Here is a 19,803-nt window from a genome sequence, read left to right as displayed (position 1 = left end):
ATATTAAAACCATGCTCAAGAGTCCTGCGTTAGGCAAGCTCAGACCATTATTCTTCCAAATAAGGGGCTGGGTTCAGTACGCTGCCTGGTACGTAAAACTGTAGGTGTTGCCATATAGCATCTGAAGTTCCCAACCTATGTGACATGATCAGTGTTTTGAGGAGCAGGGGGCTTAAAGAGGAATTTCTTGTTAATACTGCTCTGGAATTGAATTTTAAGTGGTGTTGAATGACACGAGTCTCAAGTCTGTGTAATTATTAGCAGCCAAAGCCTGTTTACTTTGTTTTCACACCAGTAAGATGTGTTGGATTTCATCCGACAGCTTCTTTTTCTAGTGAAGTTAAAATAAAAATTGTATTCTTAATGAGGCAGAATACAAAGACTAAAGTACGAATGTGGGTTGTTTCCTTTTAATGTTATTTTTAAAACTGGGCAGTATATGGGAGTAGCAGAAGAAAGAAGTTCCCTTTTCAAAGGAACCCAGGGATGGTGGAAAGATCTAAACTTGCCCTAAAACTTGCTTGGATGATCTGTAACAAATTAGGCTGTTTTCTTGATCCTAGATTTTTCCATCCCCCTGGAAAACCCTTATGCTGTGCGAGCCGTGCTCACCTCTAATGGAAACGTGACAATTACCAGCTGTTTTCATACAGTTTCTCATAGCAGCCCGTAACATTACTCTTTAAAAGTCTCCTGTCATGCCAGGCAATAAGGTTGAGTGAACTGCGCTATAGAAAGAACCACCCATGACTGGAGGTAAACTATGCGGATATATGTTGGGGTGGAGGTTGAAAGGAGCGTGGAGGGCATATTTGAAGCAGACTGTGCAACTGCTACAGCAGGTCTGACTAGTTTGAGATGCCTAAAGGCAGCTTTGTCTTAACTTCAGGTAGCTGCGAAATGAAGTTTTAAAACCCAATTCAGAAATACATCATCATCTTCCGGTGCCTCCACAAACTCTTTACTTCTCATGTGTTTTTACAGGCACCGTTTCCCCCTTGGAAGAAGCGTTTAATGGATACATGTACACGTGCATGCATATCATTTGCATAGGTTTTAAATACAAATTTCATCAAGATAGGAGGCTGGCGTTCATGCGCAAACCACAAGGTCTTTTTTTCTTTAAACAGTGGTAACATTTTGCTTTCTTACCGCTCTGTGTGTGTGCATGTGAGAGAGAAGCCACTCTATTTAAGTTTTTTTGGCATAGAATGATTTGTGGCTGGTTGTTCTTGTGCCTTCACCCATCCCTGTGTAGGAGGAGTGACTTACACTTTATTACTCTGTGCTGCGGTCAAAGGGATTTTGAGCAGGGTACTCTGTGCTGGCTGTCCCAGGGGTGCAATAACCTGCTTAGGTTACCCTTCTGTGATCCAGTCACGCTCTCCCTTACCCTCCTGCTCCATCTGTTTGGCAGAATTGGCTCTTCTAAACAACCCTTCCCCTTTCCTCCTCTCACTAAAGTATTCCACAAATAACTTGCGAATGAGTAGAAGAGAGAGAATGTTTTCTGTGTGTGTAATGTGCAGTGTAAAGCTTCCTGTTGCTGCTGTGCTTCCCCTCGCTGGCAGTGGACCATACGTGATACATATGTGCTCTGAGGCGGGTCTTTTCTTAATTGTGGGGAAAATCGGTGTAATACTATCTTGGGTGAGCTGAATGAGTTGTGCCTGACTGAATATGAAACGAAGTTTAGGACATTCAGTTTCAGTTTCCTGATCTCTTCTCCTCTCTATTTTCCACTTTCAATTTCCAAAGACTTAGTTTGTGGCTAAGTTTGTTCAATGTTAATTGACCTGTACAAAGCTTGTTCTGAAATACAGATTTAATACATACGCCGTTAAAAAATGCTATGTAAAAGGGTGTCCCCATATAAGTTTAAAAGATTTATTTGAGCATGTTTAAATTGCTACACATGAAAGTTAGGTTGATCCCATGGTGGCTGGGTTTTCTAGGGTATCGCTTTGGTGTAGTAGTTTTTATTGTGAAATCAAGCAGGTGCCATGAAAAATTGGACCTCTTTCATCTCTTAACTTGTAGCTGTTGCAGGTTGAGAATAGCTCAAGGCTGGCCAAAGTTCCCTTTATCAGTTTTCAGAAGGCTCCTTCGCAGGATGTGGGAAACGTGCTGTGTTCCAACAAGCGCCTGTGCTGAAGGCCCAACAGTTACCATCTTGTCCAGCATCACTTAACAGCGTCTTAGCGAACTTCCTTGTCAAACATTAACTGCCTTTTTTGTGTGTGTTCTGTTTCCAGTGGGTGCTTTCTCAAAGAATATACTTCTTTGCAGGGCTGCGTTCTCTTCATTTAAGCAAAAACATTGAAAACAACTCACGCTGTATAAGTTGCATTGTAAATATGCCAGGGAAACACCTTCCTTTTCTCTACTTTTAACTCTCAGTGGTGAGAAACTGGTTAGCAAATAAAATCTGCAGCCCAGAAGCTAAAATGACTTGTCATTGCTAGGACGTGTGTTGCATTTTGCAGTATACGTTTCTTTATAGAGGTGTTTTTTTTCCTCTCCTCTTCTTCCCCCTGCCATTCGTTGCTTTTCAGTTTGACTGTGATAATTTATTCAGCACTGTTTTCAGAGCAATAACCTACTTTTTGGGAAACCATTCAATTCTTCCCACAGTAGCATGGGCAATTTTTACCCCCTCATGTGTTTGTTAAGGGTCTGTGACAAAGGGGAAAAACAAGGTATCTTTGGGGAAAAGATACACTTGAAAGCAAGGACTCAATCCAAGTAATTATACATACGTGAAAGAAACTCTTATTATACACAAAGGGGTCTCATCTCTCTTGGATGCATGCACAATTCTCATTAACCTTTGCAGGAATTATACACATCCAGGGAAGATGGGCCTACAATACTCAGTCCCTCCATCCACTAAAAATACCAGCTATACGGTGACATGCGTGTGCCAATAGAGATGTCTTGTACAATACAACACAGTGTTGCTGTAATCTATTGTTCAGGGCGACGGTGCAGGGGAGGAGGGGTGCGTAGCCGGTGTTGCTATTTCATCATTCTCCCTTAGAGTCTGACCAGTAGCATCTTGTCATTACAGGCGTGTAATTTTAGCACTGAAAAGGGAGTGTGTGTTTGCTAGCCTGTGTCACTTACTGGTTGCTGTGTGGCTCTTTCACATTGTTCTGAATTTAGTTTACAAGTAAGGTGCCTCTTTTTAGCCAGCGCTTTTGCTGCGCTGATGCCTGCTGGCTCTGCAGTGGGAAGCAATGGAAGGCAGGCAGCCCTTGGCTGAATTGGGCCCTGGAGCGGTACACAGTCGTCTTAATTGCTGCTGCTCCACTGCTTGAAGGGATTATGGCTCTGGTTCTTCCAGCATGGAGCTGTGTGCACCGGCTCTGGCATGGCTCCTTGCCTGCTGGTGGGGAAACCTCATTGTGCTGTGATCCTGCTTGCGGTACCAGCATCTGCTCCTGTGCAAGGAGGCCCAGAGTGCTGGACTTGCAGAAAGAAACCATGATGTGGAGCAGGGGGAGCTTCCTGGCTGATCCAGAGAGGCTTGTGCATAGAAGCCCTCACATTTTTTTCGGGTGACAACAAGCAGAGTCTGCTGAATAATCGGCTAATCATGTAGTAAAGTCAGAGGATCTGGCCTAGTGCTGCGCCTGCTTTTCTTTACTGCAGCTCTGATTTCCTACTACCGATGCCCAGGTGTGTAATGCAGCTCCTGGTCCTTGAGCTTTTGATGCTGGCAGCAGAGTTGCTTAGCCCATGTGTACACAGCACAGGACAATTTGATCCATGCTCATCAGGCTGCCACGTGGAGACCCAAACTTCACAATAGCCCAGCTCATTTGGGTGGTTCTCTGAAGAACCTCACAGAGTATCAGCCAGGCTGTTGTGGTGACACGGGCACTGTTGGTGCATGCAGTCATCCTGGGCAAGGGTACAAAGAGAATTGGGCGCAAAGTTGACCCACGGAGAGGGCAGCTTTGCCATCCTACCAAAAATCTCTTCCCCCCCAATGACTAACCCTAACAGAACAGCTCCTGGGAATGGGAAGGGGGAATCTTGCACCCCAGTCTGGCTCAAAGCAGGTACTGCTGCGGTTGGTGGTCAACGGGACTGCGTCTGCACCAGGCCTGTGAAGGGCTGAGGTGGCATTAGCAGTTGTAGAAGGCTTGATTCATAAAGCTTCCAGTTAAGGAAAAGACCAGAAAGGATAGGCTGTGGTCTTGTTTGCATCTGATGGCTGCTGTCGTAAAGATGCTGATGGGAAGTCCTGTCTGATGAAGCAGGACATGTGAGAATGACATTTTGAATGTGTGAGACCTTTGATAGAGAAAGGTCCGGGCAATCCAAACATGTTCTTCCAGTAAAGACAACTGCCTTCCTGTACATGAATAAACTGTGTTTTGAATAAATGTTTTCTAGCCCAGGTACGTTACAAAGCTGCATCCCCCCTCGCTTTGTACAGAAAATACGTTGTCAGGAGTTGCTTAGAGCGTTTGTTTGCTCCTCAGGCTCATGGCTGGTTTGCAGTGTGCCTCGCTAGCTTTCCACGCACAGGACCTGTGCCGTCTTGTTCGCTTTCTCATTCTGCCAGGGTAGCCTTTAATGGTTTAACAAGCTAACAAGTGCTCGTCTGATTTAAACTTGCATTATGTTCTGCTACCCTGATAGAATTCCTAATATTATAAACACCCTTAATAACACAGCTATAATCTGGAAAACCTGCTCTCCTTTTTCCAAACAATTACTTAATGAGGCAGTAATTTATTCTAAGCTATATTTATTGGAGCCCATTCCAGCTTTATCAGACATACTCTGTTTGGTGTGTGCAGTTAGTCAAAAACATTAAAACTGCTCCACTTCTTCCAAGGGGAACGTGTTACATTTAGCAAACTGACAGCATTAGAAGCTGTTTCCAATTTAATAGAAGCATATGTTTCCTGCAAGACTTAACACACTGCAGAGTCGGAGATTGCCTTAGACTGCGGCTTTGCCTTTTTTTAGCGCGGTAAAAGGGAGCTGGAAACCGAAGGCAGAAGTGGAGTTTGTAGTTGTGTTTTGGGGTTGTTTTGCTCGCTTTTGTTGTGCAGAGAAGCCTTCTACAGGGCTTGTGCAGGCTGCGAGTTGAAGGAACTATCAAGAAAGTGCAGTGGGCGGCGCAGGCAGCGCTCTCGCTCGGAACGCAGTTTCTGATCATTAACAAACAGCCAGCGCTTGCTTTGCCCTCTGGGCCTCAAATAGTACAGTATGCAACAAGGGAGAGCAGGCAAGGCACGAGGATGGAAACAGTAGGATCAGATTACAGTTTCAAAATATCGCTGGAACACGTTGGCTGGCGTTACACTATTGACTGGCTTTATAATTGCATTGCTTATTTGCTAGCGGAGGCTTCACCTTACTGCCTCATTAACATGGACACTCCTTCGGGGACTTGGGGATTCCAGTCTCCGAGCACCAAAGTCAACCTCTGTGAGAGCTGTGTGACTTTAGATGATGCTTCTCAGATAAGAGTCTGAGCTTCCTCTGGTGTGTCCTGCTTGCCAGGAGGTTTCCTTGCACAGTCCCTAACTAATTCCTGCTTAGATTGGCCTCTGAAAGTCACCCACTATGGTTTCCCTCCTTTGGTTTTTAACTCAAGGCTAGAAAAGACCTAGGTCACTGAGCTTGCTGATTGCTCTCCCCCAGTCTTCACTTGTGAGTGCCTAAGGGCTATGCTTCTGTAGGGAGAGGGAAGCCACCTTTCTTGCTAAAGGCAGCAGTGAGGTGCTGAGCAGCTCTGCTTGCCTCTCTGCTTCTTCTGAAAGAGCCAAGGTCCACCCATCCGCCACAGGAGATGGGAAGAGTTAGGTCCCTATAAAATACATGTAAGAAATTCCTGCCACTTACAGTTACTGCTGGCACCAGCAGCCTTGCAGTGAAGGCTTGTGAACATAAAAACAATTCCCTGTACTCTCTGGAAACAGAGAGCTACCCAGGAGGCCAATTTTTTGATATAGCTGTAAAGGAGACTTTTGTAAGTGCTTATTAAACCTCACTCGGTTAGAAAAAAGAAGGAAAAAAGGCAGCCAGAATGAATATAAAATGTAAGTGTTGGGGAAAGCAAACCTTGTAAATGGGGAATGTCTGAGCACTGGGTGTGGAGAGGACACAAACCCCATCACAGCTCCATTCCTCTTGTTTAGGATTGGGGGTGTTGTTTTCTAACTCATGTGTGAGACGAGACCCAGTTCTTACCAGGCAGTGGTTGCCAGGAGTCCTCTCCAGCCAGGCAATATGGACGCGTTGTACTCGAGCAAGTCAAATCTGCATCAGATCCTGAGGAGCAGCCTTGGAAAAAGAAACGAGAGGGGAAAAAAAAAAGGCAGGCAGCAAACCCCACAGCACCCGTCAGCGCGCGCGCTGCGAGCCAGCTGCAGCACAGCGAACGTAGCCGTGCGTTGCTGCGCGGTACACGCTGTACTGGCTCCCGGCAATGCTGCCGAGCCAGGATTTAAAGACCCCAGTGTCAACAGAGGAAATCTTCAGGGAGCGGGGATTTTCATCACGCTGTGGCTGTCGCCTCCTAAAGTCCACACTGCTGGTTCACTCCAGCCCTGCAGTTAAAGCTCGGCACCTGGGCTGTTCAGCTTTCCTTGTGCTAGGCGAGGCTGGGAGAGGGTGCCAGATTTATCCTGGCGTTCCCCTCCACTGTTTCTCTTCCTTTCCAGCGTTGAATGGGAGGAGGATGCCTGTGCTCTCGGAGGGCAGGCCAGCTCCCAGCTGCCAGGGCAGGTTTGCTCTGCTTTGCCAGGATCCTACAGGCCAAGGAGCATCATGCTGAGGTGGGTGAGCCTGTGGTCCTACTCCAAGGGGGTCTTCCTGAGATGTCAGCCACTCTGCCATGGCCTTGGGGATGTGGAAACAGGCACAGGGAGAGAGGTTTGCCTCCCTAGTTCTAGGGAGGAGATACTTTGATGTTATAGGGGCTGGTTACAAGTGCAGGTGGTCCCTTAGGCTGGATCTGGCAGCACTGAAATGCCCATGGCACCCTGGCCTGCCTTTGCTAGCTAAAAAGACCTAGCCCTTGTCTTGCAGGTTGAACCCAGTTGGCTCAAAAGGCCTTTTAATTTTGGTCCTGCAGCTGTCTATGCCAAATCTTGATCCTGCTGAAGTCAGTAACAGAACACTCATTGACTACGGCTGGGCCAGGATACAGCCAGTGCAACACTCAAGGATGAGGAGTGAGGGATGGAGGAGAGGAAAATAATACTTCATGTGCCAGAAGTGACAGAGAAAGTGTGTAATTTACTGGATAGAGACTCTACGAAACCCTGGTGAGGTTCATTTGCACCTGAAGTTTGGGAAACTTTGTTTTGGGAATGAAATGTGCAAATTCAGTACTTTCTTTGTGGTTCAAAGGAGGCTTTTAAGGGACTTTTGTTTTTAATTTTTTCTGTGCACGTGTTTGAAGCAATATTTTACTTAAATTCCATCAAGTCATGTCTGTGTCCTCCGTCCCTCTGCTTCAATTTTAATTACCCAAGATTTTGGAAAGTAACTGGTCCTGCTTTAAACTCCCATTTCTCACACAGGCCCACACTGTTCACATCTGTCTGTCAGCATTGGGCTGCGATGGGGACAGTAGTGACCTGTGGACTCAGAGGCTTGATGCTTTTACCTTTTTGAGCAATGTGGCATTCATTCTAAAAGTGAACCTCACTGTACTGCTGTTCATCCTTTAGACTAGGTGATAGGACATACTAAAAACTCTTTTCTACTGCTGTCCCTCTTGGTGTTCAGTTCCTCTTTCTTTTTTCCCCTTCCTGTCTGCCTTGATGAGCAGGGAGTGACTAGTGGGTTGTGGAATTGAGTTCCAAGAAAAGCCCTCAATCTTGAGACAAACTAAACTACTTAAAGCCTTTGAGTATTTACATTAAAGAGTATTTTTATTATTGGTAAGATAACCAAATCACTTTAACCCTCCGTTTTTACACACCTAGTGCTTCCCTATGGCAAACTCCCAATTATTAAAGACTTCGGAAATAGTCCAGCAGAGACAAGGTATAATGTCCTAAGTACAACTGATAAATACATTTCTTCTCTCACAGCGTGTGTATACCTCTGTCCTCTGGAGAGTGAAGGATTCATCACTGAGTGGGCTCAGAGACATAGTCAGGCATTGCACAAGCTTTGCTGTGTTTAATCGATGATGGGTGACTCCAGAGAACCACCCGCTCCAGGCTGATTATCTCTTCTGTTGAGCCCCAGCTGTATTTTTTTCCCCAGCTCTGTCTGAAGAGGATGCAGAGCCAATAACAGGCAGCTAAATGACACACAAATATATATTAACTTTTGTTTTTCAATTAAGAAAAGCCAACTCCCAGACAATGCTAGGGTTTTGCTGGCTCTGAGGCGCGTGCAATCGCCCTAAATGGGCAAAAAAGCAAGTTGAAGCTTTCACAGCAACAGTGGTTCAGCTTTTGGGTTTGGGTCTGCCAGACCTGGAGCCAACTGGTGGGTAATATTGGGAAGATCTCCAAGCAGCTCCCCCTACCACCCCAGTCCCTGGATAAATGCAGTTTTTCCATTGCCTTTCATCAGCTTTCTGGTTTCACATAACTCAGTAACACTGAAAACTAACTTGCATACCAAAACCCTGCAACACCCTTTATTAAAACAACAACAAAGTGACATCCCATCTCAACTCTTAACGCTTGGCCCCAGAATGATGCTTGCTGGCAGACAGATGGAAATACAGCAGAAATACATCTGGCTGGGACTGCTGCTCAGCCAAAATGGATGCCCGGAAGACCCTCCATGGACATGACTGTCTATCACTGCCTGTCCAGTCTCGTGTTTGGTGGATTGTTGTTGGATGACTGTCCCATTATGACCATAAGACTTGGTAGGCCAACATTGTCTTCTGCCATTTGAGAGGGTGTGGGTCTGTCTTCTTTTGTACTGATCTTTGGCCAGCCTGATCTGTTAAGTCTGGTGTTTTCCTTTTCCCAGCAGGAACTTCATTTGAACAGGCTAGGAGCAAAGTTTGAGGTGAACAGACCTGAGCTAGATCAAATGCTGGCATGGTGCAGCCTGACTTTGTAACGTTATTCAGTATCTTAAGATCTTAAGAAGTACAACACTGATCTCTTAAATGTATGCATGAAACTGCTGATTGAAGGAGAAAAGAGATGGTTTGAACTGTAAAGGACAAACAGGCAACGTTGTCTTAAGCTCTGGTGGTCAGAAGCTATAAAACTCCTTTATGGAAACCCAGAGAAAGACTTGCAAGCCTGAAAGCATGTCTGTTTTTACCAGCTCTATCATTTGGTCTAAAAGATACCGCCTCCTTGCTAGAATGAATAAAGTGATTTATAGAAACTGGAGGAAAATGTTTTCACAATTCCCCTTTGCATGCTGGAGGAGAAGGGAATAAAATGAAACTTTATAAAGCTGAGAGTCTGGTCGTGCTTATTTGAGTCCCCTCTGTGGGGGAATAAAGCCCCCTTGCTTAGGCTGGCATCCTGCTTTGCTCCTTTAATGGTTAGACCTGCTTCAGAGAGGATTACTGGGGAAAAGGAAACTGAAAGCTGTGCTGAAAAGCTAGTAGGTGACATTGGGAGTTGCCTGATCTATTTTATCTTTCAAAAGGACAAGCCCTGAACCAAGCTATGTGAAGACTGAGTAAGATGTGGAAGCTTCATAGTCATACATACAGGAAACCTTGACTCATTTCTAAGCTTCCTGGAAAATGACGTAGTGAGAGGCTGTCGCTGTGTTTACTAATGATGATCCCATAGCTCTGACTGATCAGCTTAAACAGCGTCTTAACTACCAGCACCTCAATCTTTGATGCAAGTGGATTCAGTTGGGTTCATCCAGAATGCTTGCTTATGAATAATAATAATAATAACTGATAATAACAGTTAATAGCTGAGCCCAGGGAGCGGAGCATGGCCACCCAGATGGTCTGTTTTCCTTTATCAGGGGGAAAAAGGTTTGCTTTGTACAGTGAATATTTTTATACATTCCTGGCAGAGGAATTACAAACTTCTAAGCTCTGATCGTCCCCAAGCAATTCAAAAATGTCTCCTTTAAATAGAGCACTGCGGAAAGAGCATTGCTGTGTCTTTAGGACAGAGTCTGCCTTCTTTCAGGGGGAGGAGGTAGCAGGAAGGGACAGAAAGCTCCTAGCTCTCCTCCTACCCATTGCTGGACTTGGGCAGGGGTTTCGATTCTTGGTAGCCTGGTGCTCCCTTCCTTGCTCTGTCTGAAGTGACGGTGCATGTCCATCATGAACAGCAAAGCCCCCCCCCTCACACCCCAAACCCGTATGCACGGCTCTGGAGTAGTCCATGGAAGTGACACTAGGGAGCAGAGAAAAACCAGGCTTCGGCAGCAGTGAGAGGTTTTGCTCACCCAAGATTCCAGGCGCGGGGATCGCTGGTAGCTGGCCAAGGAGCTTGGATGGCAGCCTACCTGTTCCTCAGCTCGCTCAGCTTGTTCCCTCCCCCCTGCCTTTCTTTCTTTAATTGCATAATATGCTAGAAAATGATCTGGATTTGGGACTTATTTTAGACCAGAAGAGGCACACTTCACCCAGCCTCATTTTGGATTGAACAGCCAGCAAATGCTTTCTGAAGCCCTTTTCTGCATTGAGACCCTGACTTCTTTTGCCCCTTTCTCCTGCTTCTTAAGGGCTCTTTGCTTTTAAATGTCTGTCAGCCATTCTTGGGGAGGTTTGCAAGTCCTTAGCTGCTTTGCCTGTCTGCAGAACCAGTCTGTAATGATTGAGTTGGTGTTAGGCCTGCCTGGTGCTGATCGTTTTAGGGGAATTGGGAATTGTACTCAAGCAGGGAAGGCAAATTTTGTCTCCTGAATGACAGCTAGGCAATAACTGGATAATAAAGCTCGTACGAGAGGAGTCAGATTTGGGGTTAAAAATCTCTTTGCCTGTTGCAACTTCTCTCTGGGTATCTGGGGCTGGAAAGCATGTTCCATTTTATTTCCTTCTTTAAAACGAGGCAGAAATCTTCATGCTATTGCATTAGTGTTTTGTTAAATGGAGGGAGAGATGCAGGGATGAACAGGGAGCTGTCTGGAATGCCAGTGAAAGGGCAGCTGGGTTAATGCTCCAGCATCTCACCGCTTGTCCTGGGTTCAGCAGTACCTGTATTTTCCCAATGCCTTGGAAAATGAGGAAAGCTGCATGTTTGCCCTAAGACATGGAAGCAGGCAGAGCCAGGGTGCTGCCCTGCAGTGCCTGCAGTCCTACCCCTGTCTGTGCAGGGCTTTTCCTTGGCCAATCTAATGTAGCTTATGGGGTGGGCAAGTGAAGTGTAGTAACGGCCTTTGCTCCTTCTAGTTTGATGTAGATGTGATAAAACAGCTGCATTTGGAAACCGGGCCCATGCAGGTAGTTGGGGGGAGAGTTGGAGGCAACCTGCTATCTCAGCAGCACTGAAGGAGGTCTCTGTCCGAAGGCCTGTGCTGTTTCACCTATGTGACTGCGGCTATTTCACCAAACCAAACCCTGGCTACTCACTGGAGATGGGTGGTGGTGTGGGGCAGAGGGCTTCTGCCCCTAACCCCTTCCTTTTCAGGTGTATAATACTAGGTTGTGCCTCTGTCACAGCACAGCAATTGTTTCATTCATCGGTATTTGGGGGGATCTTCATGTCACAAAAATAATGGTGACAAAATGATGCTGGGACTGCTGTGTAGAGGAGCATTTCTAGGCGCCCGGAAACATCCTGGAAGAGATGGCACCAGGGGTTCAACTGCCCTACTTCTAGCTCAGCAATTATTTATGATATGGGGGCAAGTTTGGTAAAATTCCCATTGTTTCCCTCTTCAAAATCTGCCATCTGAGAAGGAGAAAAGCACACGCATTTATGCTGATTTTTGTTCCTTAAAAAGCCCTCCACCATTCTTTTGTTCTCAAATGAAACCTGACATGGATGTAGCCCTGAGTGAGAAACACGCTTTGATGGAGGAAGCGAAGACAAATGGTGCATATGGAGTGATGCATCCTTGCTCTGGTGCAAATGCTATTCTGTCTGTGGCTAGCAAGCTCCCGAGACTCTTGCCAGAGGAAGCAAAGGCTGCTGGCATTGCCTTAACCAGGCAGAAGCTGAGGTTTTCAAACACCATCATGTGAAAACACTTCCCATACCCAGAAGAGCAGAGGGTGAGAGCACAGCCCTCTGTCAGAGCTGCCATTGCTTCATGTGCAGGCAGGTCCACGCTCCCATATGGATTCATAGTGTGGGACCAGGGATGCTCCTGGAGTCTGGTCCCTGGAGAGGGATGCTCAGAGCTTCAAGAGATGCCAGAATCGTTTGAAGCTTTCTGAGGCAGATGCCCCTGTTCTCAAACTGGTACCCAGGCAATGTTGGGATTGAAGGCCCTGGTTGCAGCAGCAGAGAGTAGTGCGGGGAATGGTCTTGGGGATTAGACTGAAAGACCTGATGGATCATCATCTTCATCTGTAATTTATCTAATTCTGAGTGTACCAACTGCATTTGCTGCTTTAGTAGTTGAGTCCTTAGGCAGTCAGTTAAATAAACCCACAAGGTCTCATATGCATATAGCTTGGTGTGCTGAAGGGCTCGATCTCCTGACTTCGCCGGGGAGGTTTCTCTCAGTGTATGATTGCTTGAGCCTTGCTCTCCTTCGCCCTGTGAGAACATGCTTTTGATGACAAGGGAAATGCATTGCAAGAACGTTGGTCTATTAGGTTTGTGTTCCCAAGCATAGTACTGCATCAGTCAGGAAATTTAAAGGAATGTTCTATATACCATCTGTAGCTTGTGCACCAGTGTACAGATACTCAAGAATCATACGTTTAACATATTCAAGAGGGAAACTTGCTGCCAAGAGTGCAAGGGATTGAGTTTTATAGATGCTGTTTGAATTCCTGCTTGTAATTTACCAGTGTAGTGGTGCTGAAACGTGGTGGACCAGAGCACTGTGTTAAGGCGTCTGCTGTGAGTTATGTGGACCGATTTCCACTTGTTAGGGGTAAGTAAGGAGGGGACAGATTGGTCAATCTGGCCATACTGCTTATACAAGGGAGTAGTTGGATTGGGATGGTGACTTAGGCAGGAAGAACAGGCTTCAGGCTTTGCTGGCTTCATCAGTCTTTACTCTTTTCCTTTCAGATATATGTTGGGGAAAGGAGGAAAGCGGAAGTTTGACGAGCATGAAGATGGGTTGGAAGGCAAAGTGGTGTCTCCTACTGACGGTCCCTCTAAGGTGTCTTACACCTTACAGCGTCAGACTATCTTCAACATTTCCCTTATGAAACTTTATAACCACAGGCCATTAACTGAGCCAAGCTTGCAAAAGACAGTTTTAATTAACAACATGTTGAGGCGAATCCAGGAGGAACTCAAACAAGAAGGCAGCTTAAGGCCCGTGTTCGTGACCGCTTCGCAGCCTGCCGACCCTCTCAGCGACAACTTCCGCGAGGCGCAGCCGGCGTTCAGCCACCTCGCCTCCCAGCCCCTGCTCCCCACTGACTTCGTAAGCACTATGCCCCTGGAGTCCTGCCTCACCCCAGCCTCTTTGCTCGAGGACGACACTTTTTGCACTTCCCCGACTGTCCAGCACGATGGTCCCACAAAACCACCACCTCCTGCTCTCCAACCAGTAAAGGACAGCTTCTCCTCAGCCTTGGACGAAATCGAGGAGCTTTGTCCAGCACCTACCTCCGCAGAGGCAGTAGCAGCCCAAACAGCAGCTGATGACTCTAAAGACCACCCCAGCGAGTCCAATGTCCAAAAGCCTGAGGGCCTCCCGGAGAGCAGAACGGCTGAATCCAAACTCATGGACTCCCTACCTGGCAACTTTGAGATAACAGCTTCCACAGGGTTCCTCACGGACTTGACCCTGGATGATATCCTGTTCGCTGACATTGATACGTCCATGTATGATTTTGACCCCTGCACGTCTGCCACGGGGGCTGCCTCAAAAATGGCTCCTGTCTCAGCAGATGAGCTCCTAAAAACACTCGCTCCGTACAGCAGTCAACCAGTAACTCCAAATCAGCCTTTCAAAATGGACCTCACAGAACTGGATCACATCATGGAGGTGCTCGTTGGGTCTTAAAGCGTAGAAATATAGCAAAATTTTTTTTGTTGTTTGAATTATTTTAAGTACCAATATATACACTCGGTAGTATTTCCATAGTCCCACCCCCAATTCACAGCACTGTGCATGCGTCCTTGCTTGCCTTTTTGGAAGAGAAAAGGATCACACTAGTTTTTGCTTCAAGCAGAGTTGGAGTGCCTTCATCCATGTCTGACCACTTCTAATGTATTTTTGTTAAAGTGGTTCCTCAAGGAAGACCGAATATCCTGGGATAGGGAAGAATATGTATTGTAGACAATGGTATGTTACTACGAAAAAAGAGAAAAAAAAAATGGGAAAAAAACCTATGTCAAAGCTAAGCACAAGGATTATGTTGGGGAAAGCTGTAAATTGCATGTGCATATTTGTCTATTTTTTCTATAAGTTTTATTGCAAGAGGTAAAGAAGATTTTATTATTTAGATAATCTCGATACCATTTTAGCCCTGTCTAGGTTGACTTAGCAATTCAGCCTTTTGGAGGCATTAACCTGCTCCTCTTTAAGTGTTGCATTTACATGGCTGTTTAGAAACTGCTGCCCAAATTTATTTTATATTTTTGTACAGATTCTGCAGTTTATGATATTGTTTTTTCTAAAAAACAAATGCTGTTTATACACACACAAAAAAAAAATAGCTATTTTGATAGGATTTGCTCACATAGTTCCTGCATAATTCAGATGTACAAGAACCACTTGTACTTTTATACAGAGTTGTAATGTTTTATATGTGTATGGTGCAAAGAGAAAATTGGATCAAATAAGCCTGCAGTCGGTTTCCCTGAATGCAAACAAACAAAAAAGTGCTTTAAGAAAGGGCTGGGAGCTGCTTCTGTCGGAGTTTCACAAGTGTTTGCTCCCTGCTGTACCCACTGCGCACTACTGTGATTCCTGAAACTTAGAGCCATGTCCTTTTCCAACACGTATGTGAAGCAGTTGGCAGGAAACAGTTGTGGAACTTCACCCGGAGAGGTCCTGAGTGCCACCCCCGCGGCTCCAGCCTCCCCGCTCCGGTGGCCCCTTGCCGCGGCTTCCAGTCCATCCCGCGTGACGTGGAGCGCCTTAACACAGCGGCGGATCAGCACTTCCTCACCCGAAGGTGCGGAATTCCTCACTCCCGGGAATGAATGGTTTTGAGGGGGAACGTGCCCGTTGCCCACCGAGAGCCAGCTCTCAACCTTCGTGACCGACGGGCGTATGAGCGGAGCGGGCAGAAGACTGGCGTTGACAGCGTCCACTCGCCCTTTCTTGGAGCATTTCCCCTTCCCTCTCCCCACCTCACTGTGCTAAGTGCTGAAAAAGGCAACTTCAGTATTACTGCAGTGAAGCTCATCTCTTAACCTGCACTGGATGGACTTGCTTTAATATCCATTGCTGTTGAAACTGGAGCCAGTCGTGTTGCATCACTTGGCATCTCGCGTAGGGTTGGTTTCTTGTATCAACTGTGTTACCTGCTTTACACTTTATAGACCTGTTTTACAACAAATATACAGACACAGCTTTCTATGCATGGTCCCGTTCCCCGTTAACACCTGAGAAGTCTTCTCATTACTGCACCAATAGCATTTTTTAAGTTCATTGTGGTGTACATTTAATTTAAAAACCTACGTTTGCAATGTATCATGCCTATTGCTGAAGTTGCTATGGCATTTTAGTTTTTCAATGGTACTTTAGCTGTTGAGTGCCGGTTACAACCTATATTCTTGACATGCCTATGGCTTCTTTAGGAATAACTTTTATATTTATTTAAGAAATTTTAAATTATGTTTTACGTCATTTGGCAATATTCAGTCCATTCTGCTCCCTTCTTGTCATGGATGAAATTGGGTCTTGCCTGCCTTGTGAGGAGGCGGCTTTGTATAAATTGGCACTTTAAACCAGGCCGTATGTATTTATTAGTATATAGATAGATAGATGTAACTTCGATGTGAGCACAGACACGGTGTGAGAGCAAGTACGGTTTGCAATGAAGGAACTCAATGGAAATGTGTCATCTGCAAGTACAGATCGTGCTTCTGGCTCCTCATTCATCTGCCACAGTGAGATGTGGGGCTGTGGGGAATAACTAAGGGGGTGGGTTTGCTTGCTTCTTTTTCCCAAGCTGAACTCAGTGGAGCGATGGATTTGAAGCAGTTTCCTTACGTAGACTTAAAAAAGAAAGTCAGTTATTGTTTCAACCAGAAAACCATTGACCAAGTGTAGCTTTAGGGACCATCAGAAACGTGGGGTGGGAGATGGGGGGGCGGTTCCATCTCACACGCCGCAGCCCCTGCAGGAAAACAAACAGCCCGCTTGGATTCTGCACCTCCTGGAGCTGGAGTAACTGGGAAAACATGGGCAGTGCTGTCGGTGCTACCACGTTTCCCATGGTAACTTGGTAAGCGCTTGCGTTAACCATGGTTAAAAACTGATCTGCAGTGTGCTGGAGCTGCCTGGTGGTTTTGGGGTTCCTTATGCATTGAAACAAATACCACATGCCAGGCAAAAGTTGACATCAATCCCATTTTGGAGAGCTGTGCTGTCAGGTGGGGTTAGTCGCAGTTTTTGTATCCAGAGGACAGGAGCCAATCTCTGCATCCACTCTTCCACACAGAAGATGATGTCTGTGTATCCTTGGTGCTGAAGCACACGTCCTGTAGCAGAATCCTTAGAGGAATCCCATAGGATATAACCTATGGGACTGGGCAAAAGGTTAGGAAGGTAATGCATGCTACAGCGGGAAAGGCTCAGCTGTGGCTTTGTCCCCATGCAGTCACTTACTGTCTCTAGTGTGGCCTTTGCCATGGTCCTAACAGCAGAACAGCAGCCACGTGTGGAATTTCTCCACAGCAGGGATGGACATTGACATTAATGTGCAATGAAGTGACAAGATGGGAGCAGAATAAAAGAGCTTTGGATTTGAAGTGATTTTTTTTTTTTTCATAAATTATTTATTCTTTTTTTTTTTTCCTTCTGTAAATATATTTATTTTATTGTGAAGCTAACAACATCTGGATTGTAACATGTACAGAATGTATGGTAGGAATGTATCCTCTTGTAGGAATGTAAATCTCTATGGAAAAGGGTGTGGGAGCCAGATTCAGAGAACATGAATTGAGTTCCAGTCAGGATACGCATGGTTCAACGCGAGTATTTTTGTAACTCCCCCCACTCTTTTTCTAATATGGGTCTGGTTGTTTGAAATATGCAAAAAAAGGTATGGATGAGGGACAGTTTTAGGTTCAAAATTCATCCTAATCAGGCTCCTCCTACCCTGTCCACGCTGGTGGCATCCACAGCAGGAGGCAGGAGCTAATGCATCATCCCCATCGTGCTGGCCTGGTTGATGTTTGACAAAGGGGAATCTCTTTCTGTCACTCACGGGAAGCCCAGCTGAAGTCCCCGGGGCTGGAGAACGTCACAGGATGTCCCCTTCAGCCCTAGAAGTGGTGACAGAGCCGCAACCACCTCATTGCCAGAAGGCGAGGCCAGGCACGAAGCCAGGACCGCGCTGTGCACGTGCGGCAGAGGGTTCAAGCTACCTGCGCTGCCCCGTGCGTCCGACCAGCCCGTCCTTGGACACCGCAGGACCGCACAGCCCCGTATGCAAAGGAAGGGGAGCATCCCTCTGCAAGAGACCGTCTTTGAGCAGTGTCATAGAGAACTGCACCAGCGGCACCTTCCTTGCGGGCAGCGAGGAAAGCATCGCGGTAAAGCCGCCGTCTGAAGCAATCACTGCGAGAGTAAATCTGGACCTTGTGCAAGGTAATTTGGTTTTTCCTCGATGCTGTGTGGCGACAGCCTGGGTTGTTTTAAACCAGTGTTTGAACCCCAAAGTTTGTGCTTTTACCACCATTAAATTGAGTAAATCGCAATGGGTCCTGTCTGACAAACGGTTTAATTCACTCCAGCAGATTGTGAACTTCTTGTTCTTGTTACAGGGTTTCTTTCGGTTTGGTTTTGGTTTTGTTTTCTCCCCCCATCAGGTTTCAGGATCCTGCTTCTGTGCAAGTCGCTTTCAGTGCTTCTGTTAATGAATGAGACTGAACAGTTTTCAAGAAATTAGTTCTTTTTAAGCACTTTTTCTTTTCTTTAGTATTTCTTTTTCCCCCTGAAAACTAAGCAAGTTCGGGAACCTCTAGAGACACACCAATTGCAGAGAAAATCCCAGCCTCAACTCCCATCTAGTTCTGAGCGTTATCCGTACGAGCGCCTGGAAGGGCCAGGGTTCTGGGTGAAGTGTAAATAGTGTGACATGTTCCGTGCATGGATTTTTGAACAGGGCTTGTTATTGTCAAAAAAAAAAAGAGAAAAATATATAAAAAAAAGAAAAAAGGCTGTATTTCCCCTTCCCCTCCCACAGACCTTAGAGCTGTGCCTTTTCTATGCAATATTACAGACATATACATCTGAAACCAGATTACTGTATTCACATGTAGGTATGGGCTGTAATCAAAAAAACAATTGGACAAATGTACATGGAAATGAGCAGTCTTACTTTTGTAGTTTTATATTATACAATAAACAATTAAAATAAACTCTGGCTTTGATCTGTTCCGCAACAAAAGGGGATGGAAAGGGGGAGACAGAGCCCATGGGCCTCATCCACCACGGGGTGTCTGTGGGTGTTGGCAGGGCAACCCCAGACTCGTTTGGGTTGGAAGGGACCTTAAAGCTCACCCAGTTCCAACCCCTGCCACAGGCAGGGACACCTTCCACTGGAGCAGCTTGCTCCAAGCCCTGTCCAACCTGGCCTTGAACACTGCCAGGGATGGGGCAGCCACAGCTTCTCTGGGCAGTCTGTGCCAGCGCCTCACTGTGGAGAAGCCAATATCTATTATTGTAATAGCTATCCCACAGGTAACCCCCAAAGGCTTCTGAGATCCTGGAGCTGCTCCTGGTCATCCCCCCCACAAAGCCCCTCCTTGGACCAAAGCTCCACAGCCAGGATCAAGTCTTGCTGCTGGAGCTGGGCTCTCTCTGCACTGCTCTGCCCAGCCCCTGTGTGGTTTCGGGGCATCACCACTGCTTCCATTTGTACCTGTTTCTTCTTGGGGACGTGGTCGGGGACCGGACCCTGCTGCTGCCTGCACTCAGTGAAAGCTGAGGTCTGGCAGTGAGACCTTCCCCAAAGGTAGCTTAGGGCTGTACCCTTGCAGCCGTATCCGCAGAGGCCCGTGCTGGAAGTGAGTGAGATGCTCTGGTGCACCGACACCTGGTCCCCTGCTTTCGGAATGGAGCCGTACAGGATAGGTGGGGATAGGTGCTTGAGCACTGCCAGGGATGGGGCAGCCACAGCTTCTCTGGGCACCGTGTGCCAGCGCCTCAGCACCCTCACAGTAAAGAGCTTCTGCCTAATGCCTGCTCTAGATCTCCCCTCCATCAGTTTAGAGCGATTCCCCCTTCTATTGCTTGTAAAGAGGAGCACACAAGGGAGGAACAGCCTGCTCTGTCACCCCCTCCCTCACCTTACACAAAGGTCACCTTGTGTGAGGCCTGTTCTTCACATAGAGGTGCCCTCAGCGGCTGTGTCCTTCTGCCACCCATGGATGATGCGTGCCAAGGGTGCTCAGCACTGATGCAGTACAATCTGCGGCTCTGATGGTGTGTTACCAGGGTGCCACTTAGCTGAGTGCAGAACCTATCCGTTTTTAATACATGTAATGCACTAGGCCTTTAGGGCATTAAATCCCAGCAGGAAACATCTGATACCTTAATCCATGGCTTCATTTA

The 19,803-nt window shown here is 46.6% G+C and overlaps 1 protein-coding gene across 16 annotated transcripts in view; it reads left to right on the top strand.

The window, feature by feature from the left end:
* The window catches only part of SERTAD2 (SERTA domain containing 2), an 83,951-nt gene extending 65,343 nt beyond the window's left edge, over window positions 1-18,608 (top strand). For 4 of the 16 annotated variants that reach the window (XM_065682243.1, XM_065682245.1, XM_065682244.1 and 1 more), the window contains 2 exons: window positions 6,690-6,803; window positions 13,125-18,608. In XM_065682243.1, coding sequence (XP_065538315.1) covers window positions 6,796-6,803; window positions 13,125-14,073 — 957 coding nt within the window. In that variant the 5' untranslated portion in view covers window positions 6,690-6,795 and the 3' untranslated portion in view covers window positions 14,074-18,608. Of the gene's footprint in view, window positions 1-6,689; window positions 6,804-7,056; window positions 7,296-8,069; window positions 9,414-13,103 lie in introns of those variants that run through there. The other 12 variants (XM_065682250.1, XM_065682247.1, XM_065682249.1 and 9 more) reach the window with 9 other exon arrangements.
* Window positions 18,609-19,803: the final 1,195 nt, after the last annotated feature.

This window comes from Lathamus discolor, chromosome 5, assembly GCF_037157495.1.
Source record: "Lathamus discolor isolate bLatDis1 chromosome 5, bLatDis1.hap1, whole genome shotgun sequence".
Taxonomy (NCBI): Eukaryota; Metazoa; Chordata; class Aves; order Psittaciformes; family Psittacidae; genus Lathamus; species Lathamus discolor.
Note: the sequence above shows the minus strand (reverse complement) of the source record. Positions and strands in the feature narration are given on the sequence as shown.